Below are 12220 nucleotides of genomic sequence, written 5' to 3'. Positions count from 1 at the left end.
AAAAATACAGGAAGATAAAGAGGACACTGATGAATTGAATGCTGCAAAGGAAGTTTGCATATGGTCAAGTGAAATTATAGAACTTTTAGCTGAATACTGTATTCACTTTTTGCATAGCATTTGATATCATTTCTCAGAAATGAATTTAACTGTGAGAGATAATCTTTAAGCTCATATTGTGTAATTCTCAGAATGGCCATATAATTATCTTTTGTATTTAATAAAAATTTAAAAGTTATATATAGATAGAATATCAAGAAATTATTTACTTTGATTCTACAGTGAATATGACTCAGTCAGATACAGGTCTAAAACAATCTAACCAATAAAAAAAATAAAATTATATATAAATATAGTTAACATACTCTTCATGGCTGTCTATTAATGTAAAGGGTTGGATGTAGAGAAAAGAAGGAATTAACAAATGTGATTCTGAAATTATCTTTAGAAAACTTGTTGCTTTTTAGGCATGGATTAAAATCTAAAATTTAAAAAAAAAATGTTAAGTATATTACTTACATTAAGAAAACATTAATAAGAAAACATTGCATTAAATTTTGCAAGATTGGAAAAATTATTCCAGTCAACATGGTGAATTTTCCACATGAGCATCCATGTAGGAAAACATTGTTTGTCTGAGGACATGGCACAAATCACAGGAAGATGATTGCTTCCATATATATATGTGTGTGCTCTCTTTGACATCCCACATGAGCAGCGGAAGAATGGTAGGGAAGCAGATCTGTTGCAGAATATGGGGGATGTAGGCATATGGAAGTAGGTATTGAGGTCCATTATTAAAAGGGGGGAAGGTCATTATTGCCAAGCATATGCTCGACAATGTGGTCTTGTCCATTTGTGTTGGCACTATCTCACAGTGTTGTGCTTATTCAAGTCACCTATAAAAAGTATGAGCTAAGGTATTTGCAAAATGAGGTTATCAAGCTCATGCTCATTTAACTCTAAACCTAGTGGTTAATAAATGGAACATATTGTAATAAGAAATCCCATGAACAGGCAAATGACCACTGCTTTTCAATTACTGTATTTTTCGATATATAACACACACGTTATCTATACAAAAAAGCTAAATTCATTAAAAATGAACATGCGCAGTATACATTTGAAAGGTATGAGAGGTAAATCAAATGTAATAACAAAACTGAGGTAGAAGTATTACTCAATATTTATTGAACATTACATTATTCAAATCCAAAAAATTCTTCATCAGACTCAATATTGAAAGAATCAATTGCGTTAAAAATTTCGTTTTTAACACAATTTAACGGTATTTCTTCAGCTTCATAATCATTGTCACCGGACACCACTGCATTCCCTTGTGCTTTAATGAAACCATTTCTAACACAGTTTTCACTTACATCAGCCCAACTTTCTACAATCCACGTAACTATATCTTTATATGACATTCTTTTCATCTGCCCTGTTTTGTTATATTCATGGATGCCATTCATCATCCAGTCTTTCCACTTAGCCTGCAAATTGTCTTTGAATGTTTATTTACTGCATGATCAAGGGGTTGGAGTTTTTTTTGTTAAACCACCTGGAATGACGGCCAATTTGGAATACTTACTTACTTACAACTGTTTTAACTTCTGCTGTCGTGTGTGTGTGCCCTACACAAATCCAACACTAACAAAGATTTTGGGTTGAAAAATGCTATTCTTCTCTTCCTCAGAATTTATCCAACCTTTATCATTAGCAGTAACAATAATATCTTTGGAATCGCAACCTTTTGGAACAGTCTTTCTTTTGAAAATCACCATCGGTGGCAGTTTGGAACCATCTGCAGTTATGCAGAGAACCACAGTAAAGTTAGGCCTTTCGTGCCCTGTTGTAGCAACTATAACCTCTTTTGCTCCCTTCAGATTCACAGTCCTAGAACTGGCATGTCAAAACTTACATTAACCTCATCCATAAACACTAGTGGAGGAGTTCACACTTAAATTGTTTCTCTTCATAAATCCAAAAACCCAAGATAGGTAGGCCTTGAAATCCTTTATATTATCGTTTTGCGCAATTCTTTTCGATTCCTGCAACACACGGACAGTAGATATTCTCATACCTTTAGCTCTTTCACTAACAACCCAATCAAGCAGTTTTTTTCCTATGTTGGCCACAAGCACCTTCTAAACCTCGTAGCATGTCTCCTCATATGTAAACATTTCAAGACTGTTTCAGTCTTTTGCCATTCATCTCTGGTTCTGTCCTTACGAACAATGAAAAACCATATGGTAGGGTCCTTCCTGAGTTTAAAATGTGTTTCTGCAGCAGAACCTTTGATATCAATACTTTGACAGAATCCACAATAGTTCCACGTAATGATTTACCCATTATTTTGGCTTTGTAGACTTGTCCAGTTTTTGAGAGGTTGATGACTTGCCTTTTTTAGGCTTGCATTTATCAACTATGGGAAATATGGACAGCCAGTGTCCATCTCTTCTTCTGGAAAAACATTTAATACATCATCTGATGTGTCAAGATCAGTTGTGGAGTTTAGTTTACTTTCAATGGATATAGAAGTATCCATTTTTTCTGTGGAGGTATCTGGTGGTTTACCTTCCAGTGATACTCATACCATAATTTTCTTGATAAATGGGTTCTCATCAAACAGGATCATTTTAGGATTTGTGTTAGGGGTGATGTATAGGTTAAGTGACTAATAAGATCCATAGAAATTACTCACAATAATCAAATTTAGTTATGCTGAAATTATCAGATGGTGGAATAGGCATACATGTTTGGGTCACTTTTGATATTTTCTTAGCTACCATCCTCTCAACATAAAAGTACTTCAGGACTGATGTGGTGGTAGTGGTGGCAGCTCGTATTCCCTTTTCATCCTAATATATTTTGTTCTGTTTTTATCTTTTGTATTTCTTTTTCATTCTTCCACCTTTGACATGCACAAGAACAGGCCAGATCCTCTCTTGCAGTTGACACATTTAGGTTTCTTTGCAGAACATGGCTCATGATGATGCTTTTTACTTCCAAATTGGGCACAAATGGTAGAACCATGATAAGCAGTTTGGGCATACCCGTATTTCTGGCATCTTAAGATTTGGAATATAGAGCCTAACAAGACAATCGAGATATCCTGTTTTTTCCAACGTTTGAGGTTGGGTGTATCAAAAGTAAGGATGATGTTCCTGGTTGAGAACCAGGTGACCATTAGAATGTGAATATCAGAATGTCTTCGACCTGCCACTCTTTGATCTTTAAGCTCTGAATGTATCTCCTCATCTGGGACATCAAGGAGATCCCTTTTTGATATTATCCCTCTAGAATAGTGAGTGTTTTAGAGGTATTTTCCTAATTGGTTTTCTTCCCATTGATGTTGCTCTCTAGAAATTTTTCTCATTGTTGTTGACTAACTGTTTTGAGAAATCCTGCCAGCCTTTCTAAACCATTTTAAATAAAGGATGATATTTTCTTTATCGACTTTTCATCTGTTGTATAGATAATGAAAAACACCTAGTACATTTATGTGTTATATGTGTCAGGGTGTCTTTTGTTTCTTATTTCTGTTGTCAGATGTTGTATCTATGGTATATCTACGTGGTTGGGGCCTTGTGAGAACCTCTGCAAAATTTGAGGATGAAGATTCATGCTCAAGGGATTTCTTGTACAGTGCCAGAAATTCCACAGAGCCTCATGTCCACTATCCATTAAGCAATAAATGTGCTCCCAAGTGGATTGCCAGGTTTACCCCAAATGCTGGCAGCATTCCATTTCTATTGACTCTTTCAGACAAGCTTTCTAGCTAATATTGGGCCATCCAGGACTGCTTGTCTTGCCAAAGCAGGAGCCAGAATAAGGCAGCACTACTAGTATTCCTCTTTCTGGATAAATCAAATTAAAAGACATTCTTACTACATTAGCATGCTAAACAGGGCATTTTATATAATGTAATTCTCACATTCCAGTATTAAAGAGAAACCATATTTTGCAATTGGTGGTTTTGAATTCTTATTTATTTCAAAGTGACTTGTATTCTTGTTCTCTCTAAAATTGGACTTTTATTTAATAATTAATATTTATCTGAATTCCATCTTGTCTCTGAGAAGAATTTTTTTTTATATTGATCCCATATGTGAGAGTTCAAAAGATTTATAAGAACATCAGTGCACTGTGTGGAATGCAGATGAGTTTTTTTTAAGAACTGCTGGTTGTGGTTAGGAATACTTCATGGGGAAGGCTGTTCAAGATGACAGAGGTGGACAGAATAAAAGAGAAAGAGAAGAAACAGGTTTAGTGTGTTTACAGTTGCACAGTAGAGGGGTGCTGGATAGCTGCTGTTGCTCCTGTATTAACTAGTGAAACAGGAATTAGAGGAATGATAGTTACCACTACCTCACATCAGATGGAGCAGTGACCATGAAAAATAACTGTAGAATAGACACAGTGCTGAAACACTGTGTCTATTTACTTCAGTCGCCATCTGTGAGATAGCGACTGAAGTGAATTTTTAAGAGCGGGATCATCAGTAAGCCTAATTGCTCACCTCTGAACAGCATAAAGGATTTTAAAGAAAGTTTTAGGTGCATCACCCCAAACATATGAACAGTATTCTAAGCACGGGCAGCTTTGGGATTTGTATATAGTTAGGAGTTAATTGGATTTAAAATAGCCTTTTGAACGAAAGAGAATGCCAAGTTTCTTGGATGCTGAGGAGGCTACTGATGTGATGTGTTTATGTCAGGAAAGACTTGGAAGTAAACATTAGTCCAAGCAGAGGGATCTGATCTTGTCTGATGATCTGTGCATTACTGAACTGAGGTCTCTTTGGCAAGAGAAAAGGCAAGACTGTGTTTTGATGGCATTGAACATAACAAGGTTGTCCTCACCCCTATTGAAGGATGGTATGAAGATGAATGAAGAATGTTTAATGCATTGGTTGTAGATGATCTTGTAGCCTGGGATGTCAGAATACTGTATTGTTTGTCAAATTACCAGGATGAGTGGAGAGTACTATCATCTGCGAAACTGTGGATTGGATTAGTGGTGATTATGAGTAGGCATTTGTGTACAGGAGAAAGAGAGTAGATATCTGCTCCATATCTGGGATAAGTAGCAGATATGTATAATTGATTGTAGAGGTGATGCAGGATGGCTGGTAACTCTGAAGCACAGGGTTTGAGAATAATTGGAGAGATGCCATCATTACTAGAAAACTTTTTAGTATCCAAGTTATTTAGTAGTTTTCTTATTTCTTTTTGTCAAAAAGCTACAGGAAGCATATGGTACTTGAATTCCAGTATGATAGGAGGTGATTTCCCTTGTCATCTATGCAGGAGTTTGAGGAAATAGTGATGCCAGGAGGTCAGCTTTATCTTTGACTACACTTCCACCTCTCTCTCTCATCAGAAGGGGAAGTGCAGGGGAGCAGAATTTGCATCCAATAGCCCTAGCGAGGGACCAGAAGGCACAGCTTCCATTTGGACAGGAGGCATGCATTTTGTTGTTCACCTTTATGAAATCAGATTTGGATCTGCTGATGACTGATTTGCATATGTTGCATGCTTTGATATAGGCAGAGTGTGAAGAATTCTTGAAGCTAGCCACATGCCATGAGCTAAATTTTTTCTTTGACTACTTTGATACACTTTCAGTTGAATTGGAGATGGTGTTCATTCCATTGAGGATAATTTCTATAACTTGTTCGCAGCAGATGTTAGAATGAGATGAGCAGAAACAATAGTCAAAGAAAAATAATCATGTAGAAATTCCAGAGATTATCCCAATTGGCTCCTTTGTAGTGCCAGAGAATGTGAGGTTGGGAGTGGTTGGAGGAGGGGTGTTCTGTGAGAGAGGAGACTTGTATAAGATTGTAGCCGAGTTGTAATTGTGTATCTGGAAGGAGTACTGGTCAAAAGGGGATCCAGATTATTTGGAGAGTGAAGTGGGTTATTAGGAATTTGAGTAGGTAGATGTATGTATGATTTGTGTTAGATCATTACTTGTAGCAAAGTATAGATCATTACTTTGCCGGCCTGGTTGGCCAAGTGGTAGCATATCTGCTCTCCAGCCAAAAGACTGCAGGTTCGAATTCTGCTGTGTGCATGGATATTTGTGATTGTCTGTGAAAATACTAGGGGTGGTTGGCAGTAGATGGTGTTGGTGTAGTTGGTGGATTGAGCAGTGAAGATGGAGAGCTGTAGAGTAGGTGCCCTCCCTTGATGAGTCTTTGGACTCCCTGGAGGTGTCATATAATAATAATAATAGCAAAGACTCCTGTGAAGAGGTGTGAATGTTATTAAGCAGGGCAAGGAAACCTTGACCCAGAGTAGGTTAAAAGGAGGGATTCTAAATTAGCCATTCTCTGGAAGGCTATGTCAGATTTCACAAAGACATAGGTGCCACTCTTGTGTCGAAAAGAATCATTAAGTGTGTAGTTGGGCATTGGATGTGGACAGTTAGGTGTAGCTGCGATCTAGGTTTTTGTCAAGAATAAGATGTCTGGTCCGGAAGACTGCAAGTGGTAGGAATGTCATTTATCTTTGTGTTTAATGCCATAGATGTCAGCAAAGTGGATGTGTGAAAGTGAGCTTTTAGTGAACAGGTTCTGGTTTAGTTTGTATGTTGTGTCTATTTACGATTCCTTCTTTGTAGTAGTGTTACTGTCATTGTTTGGAGCCTTCATAAGTTTAATCATGATTACCTGTAAGGATATAATGGGGATGTGCAGTGAGAGAAGACAGTGTCTCAGACATAACCTCTATATAAAGAGAAACAAGGTTCCATGCCATGATGTGGCCTTGACAGCCCCCCCCCATACCACTACTCAGACTCTTTCTCTGGACACAACCTGGCAGAGTATGTGGCAACAGGATTATGTGCCAGCTGACCAGGAAACCTCCTGACTTGTGACTGACAGGTTTGGGTCTGTGCACTAACTGGCAGCTGGCTTGCAGTACCACTTTTAACTGATTTATCCTTGAAATGGAGGAGGTTCTGGATGTCTAAGTATGTTGTCATAGACCTTGAAAAGTATCACTCCACTGCATGAAGAAAAGAAGGGGGAACATAAACTAAACTGGAATCACTGCTCTGGAGATCAAACATGGTAGTTGCCACTGGATAGTGGTATTTCACCAGGTGATGAAGAACATCTACCACCTAGTGTCTAGTTGGCATTTCCTCCAACTAGAAAGGTATCCTTTTGCAGCAGGAATTCTTGCTGCTTGCGCAAGAGCTCCTTTTGTTGAAACAGGCCACACCACGAGAAGGTAGAATTGACTTGGCAGGAAGAGCTGTATATTATGTATCTCTGTCCATCAGTAGCTCATAATGAAGAAAGAAAACTAGATTCGGAAGAAGGAAATTATTACAAACAGGTGATCTTCATGACAAACATGATTTAAGATTAAACAAAAAAAACTAAATTAGGCTTAGGCACTTCTGATCTATTTACTGGAAAAAAAAAACTTAAGTCCTAAAATGGGAATGGAGTAGGCTTATTGAATTGTATGATGACAACTATGCTGAATGTTTCAATATAACCCATTAGAGATAGAGAATCAGTGAACTTAATATCTGGACAGAATACTGAAATGAATTTTTGGAATGCCTCTACTTGAAGATTTTGAAGATAAGAGATGTAATTCAGATTTATCTAATTCATCTGTAAAAACCATATCCCTTGTGAGTGTGAGTGAGTGAGAGATTTGAATAAGAAAAATCACCATGTCACTGGTGAAGAGGATACCTCTAATCCTCATTTTTCCAACAGTCTGGCAGGAATTCCAAGGTGGGGGGGGGAGAGAAACTGCCATGTTGCAAAGGACTTGAAACAAAAACTGTAGCTTCATTCTCAGTTTATTACACTGAACCATGTTACAATTGTAAAACAACTAATGATAAATTCACATTGGACTTTGTAAAAGCTGAATAAACAAAAAATACCTTTTATTCAAATCACAGACATGCTTTTAGGTTCTTTACAAAGGCCACATAGGTGCAGTGTCATTTGGGATGCACAAAAATCTTCCTAAAATTGCTTGATTGTGTTCTGAAGAAAGAGGTTTTGCTAGTTAATGAACCCTATTTTATAAATGATCTGTTTCTACAGTACTTCCATGAACACCGTTTCAGTGAACTGGCATCCATGTTGAAAATATCTGGAATAAACTACTTAGACCCATGAATGAAATGACTAAACTTAATAACTAAATTAAGTATTTACAACCTCACATTTCACTAGCTCAAGCTAACATTATCATAGGCATCTTTAAGATACACACTCAATGAAGACTGGGATAAGAGGAACATGATTTCTTTTATGCCATTCCAGACATTATAATGTGGATGTCTGAAGGTCCATGCATAATGATATACGAGGGTAGTCTGAAACGTTCTTGACCATAAATGGCAACACTATCGGCAAGATTTTTTTTTTAAGTTAGTATATCTGTCATAAACATCCATGTGAAATTACAAGTCATTCTATCAAGTAGTTTGTCTTATACAGCTGTCTGAAGCAAAACTGTTATCTGTATCCCTTGAAATGGATAAAATTGAGTATCGTGCAGTTATAAAATTCTTTGTAAACGCCAAAAGAAATTCATTTGAATCATAAAAGTTTATGGACACTCTTCCCCTTCGTTTTCAACAATTAAGAAATTCACTGCCGAGTTTAAATATGGCCGTACCAGCCTTGAAGATGATCTACGTGAAAGACATCCAAAAAGTGTAACAACACCAGAAATCATTGATCAAGTGCACAATATGGTATTGGATGACCAGCGAGTCAAAGTATGTGAAATTGCTGAGACTATAGGCATCACAAAAGAATGTGTAGGATATATTTTGGGTGAAGAATTACAAATGAAAAAGCTTTATGCAAGATGGGTGCCATGCTTGCTCACAGCAGATCAAAAACATACTCTCATGAAAATCTCTGAACAGTGCTTGGAGCATTTTAACAATAATAAAACTGATTTTTTGCATCAATTTATCACTATGAATGAGACTTGGATTCACCATTACACACTAGAATCCAAACAGCAGTCAAAACAGTAGACAGAAGCCGATTGTTCAGCACTATAGAAGACAAAGTCAGTTCCATCAGCAGGAAAGGTCATGGCATTGGTGTTTTGAGATGCTAAAGGCATTTTGTTTAATTATTATCTTGAAAAGGGTAAAACAATAACAGGGGAATATTATTCCGATATTTTACCAGACTAGACAAAAAAATTGGTGAGAAAAGACCCTGTTTGCAGAAGAAAAACATCATCTTTCATCAGGCAATGCACCTGCCCACAAAAGTGTTTTGGAAATGGGAAAATTAAGGGATATGCACTATGAATTGTTGGAACATCCATCCTATTCCCGAGATTTGGCTCCCTCTGACTTCTGTCTCTTCCCAAAACTAAAACTCTTCCTCGCTGGTCAGCGTTTTTCTTCGAATCAAGAGATGATTGCAGCTGTAGAGGGGTATTTTGCAGATCTTACTAAGAAACACTATGGGGATGGGATAATGTGCTGGAGCATCGCTGGAATAAATATATTAGTCTTAAGAGAGATTATGTTGAAAAATAAAAATAATTTTGAAATTATAAGTTTATTTTTTCGTTGTTGGGCTGGAACTTTTCAGACCACCCTCATACATTAATCTGTATATCAGTACAGCTTTATTTCTACTTATCTCTTCTCTTTTAATCACCACTTGCAATATGTTAAGCTAAACACACAATATTTAATATTATTATTATTACAGGCTACCCCAAGTAGTCCTTAGACTCATCGAGGGAGGCCCTAAGGCTTGTTCTGAAAATTTTCCTCTGAATTAATCTTTTAAAAACCCTTGAATGTCTCAATCATATCACCCATTTTCTGCCTATCAATCAATTTCTGTAACTCACAGATCTTCAACCCGTTCTTGTAAGGTTCATTCCATAGGTGAGTGACCAAGATGATATCTCCTCCCCATCAAGAAGAAACCCTGGGCACAGTAGTCAAGATGGGGTCTTATCAAGGCTGGATAAAGAGAATGATAACCTGCTTGTCTCTGCTCATCAAAGTATTCTTCAGCAATCAAGCGATCTGATGAGCTGATTTAGCCACTTTTGCTATGTGCCCCCTAAACTTCAACTCCCTGTCCACCAACACTCCCAAATTTCTGGCTTCATCAGTCTCCTGGAGTACAGTTCCACCAATGTGGTATACTACTGTTAATCTTTTCACCCCAATATGCATAATCTTACACTTTGCTACATTAAACCGACATCCATTCTCCTTAACCCAGTCTTCCAATATATCTAAATATTCCTGCAAAATTTTGACATCATGTGCATTCAGTATTGCTCTACCCAACTTTGCATCATCAGGAAATAAATGAACAGTTCCTCTCAGATCCTTTCTTATATCGTTAATGATCAAATTAAATAGCAGTGGTCCAAGAACAGAACCCTGCGGCACACCACTAGTCACAAGCCTTCTTTTGGACTTTACTCCTGAATAAACTACTCTCTGATACCTATCCATCTCACCAACCCTATATCCATCCCCATATGCTGCAGTTTACTGATTAGAATTCCACGTGGTATCCTGTCAAAGGCTTAGCAAAGTCCAGCAGTATCACTGTAAACCCATTACCCTTATCCAGTTCAGCCACCACTGTGTTATAAAACTTAAGCAAGTTACTGAGACATGATCTACTCTTTACAAAACCATGCTGTCCCCATACAGTATTCCATTTTCATCTATCCATTCCTGAATTTGCTCTTGACTACTTTCTCCAAAACCTTGACAACTCCTGATATGCTGATCGGTCGGTAATTTGCAACAGCAGTCTTGGAGCCTCCCTTATGCAATGGAACTATTTTCCCCTCTTTCCACCCCCTCAGGACTAATCCAAACTTGAGACTTAAATTAAACAAAATGGTCGAGGGCCCTGACAATTCTTTAGCCACTTCACGTAAGACCCGAGCTGGTATACTATCCAATCCCTCAGTATGTAGTTAATTTTATTTTGTTTGCTTTTTATAATTTGTTACTCTTTTTTATCCAGGGCATTTTGTTGTAGTTCAGTAATGAACATAGACTCAGAACATGTTTTAGCATTCAGCTTACAAAAAGTATAAAATTTTTAGGTGCTGCAACAAATGTGACCATGACTGTATTAAAAAAAATTTCAAAAGATTAATGTAAAATGCAGTTATCTTTTTTTTGCATTGCAGGATGGTAAATGCAGTATTAGCTGAAGAAATGAAGATCATCCATGCCTTTACTCAAAAAACATTGACTCCAGAACAATGGGAGAAGCAGAAATCATGATTTCCTTTAGCTAGTGTTAATAAATTTTGTTTTAAAAAAACTTTTTGGATGTAATATTTCATGTTTAAATAAATTATTAACTATTCTAATCCCTAAAATTTAGTTTTCGTCTTTTATTGTAAAAATCGCGGCTAGCCTTAAACAGAATGGTCCTGATTGGGCCTTGAAGCAAAAAATTTCAAATTTGATAAAATTTTAGAAGATTTTACTGTCCTAAAAAGATGACAGTATTCTTTATAATTAGTTTCTTTTTTTGTAAAAATATAATCAGCAAGTATATTATTTAATTTTTAATATTGTTTAATAGCATATATTCCTAGTACCTAATTATCTGAAATTAGAGACCACACAAAATTGATTCCACTTGGCTTCCTTATTTACTAACATTTTTGCCAGGACTGGCAAAAATGTTAGTATGTTATGATCATGATATTTGATTCTGCTGTCACTATTATAGCATGACAGTAGAAATGGATACGCCATGGTACCTCTGGATTTTTTCAGGATGTTGGATAGGATTCCACATGTGAGATTGTTATGCATGCTAAGAGGGAATAGGTTATGCAAAATAAACTTGTGACATGGATAGGAGTGTTGCTTTTGGCCAGTTTAAGAAAGCATATGTATCTATGTATAGAAGAGTTTAGTCTAAGGAGAGATGGTGACCTGTTGAACCACAGAGTTTTGTGCTGGTCATTGTCGTTTAACTTGTATATGAATGATATTGGAAATTCTTTAGGAGGTGATATACAGTTTGTTGATAATGCTGAGTTAGGATCATGATAAAAGACATACAAGGATAGTCTGAAAAGTTCTCGGCCTTGACCATAGATGTCAACACTATCGGCAAGATTTTTTTTCCAAGTTGGTATATCTGTCATAAGCATCCATGTGAAATTGCGAGTCATTCTATCAAGTAGTTTGT

At 36.8% G+C, this 12220-nt stretch overlaps 1 protein-coding gene across 1 annotated transcript in view; it reads left to right on the top strand.

Annotated features, from left to right (window-relative positions):
- Positions 1-11393, top strand: part of LOC150101773 (bolA-like protein 2) — a 53030-nt gene extending 41637 nt beyond the window's left edge. Inside the window, exon 3 of the mRNA XM_090400626.1 lies at positions 11199-11393. Within this exon, the coding sequence (XP_090256752.1) occupies positions 11199-11295 (97 nt within the window). The 3' untranslated portion in view covers positions 11296-11393. The remainder of the gene's footprint in view (positions 1-11198) is intronic.
- Positions 11394-12220: the final 827 nt, after the last annotated feature.

Source organism: Typopeltis vanoorti, chromosome 11 (genome assembly GCF_054136105.1).
Source record: "Typopeltis vanoorti isolate ZY-2024b chromosome 11, IOZ_Tvanoo_1.0, whole genome shotgun sequence".
NCBI lineage: Eukaryota > Metazoa > Arthropoda > Arachnida > Uropygi > Thelyphonidae > Typopeltis > Typopeltis vanoorti.
This window is presented reverse-complemented; position numbering and strand designations above follow the sequence as displayed.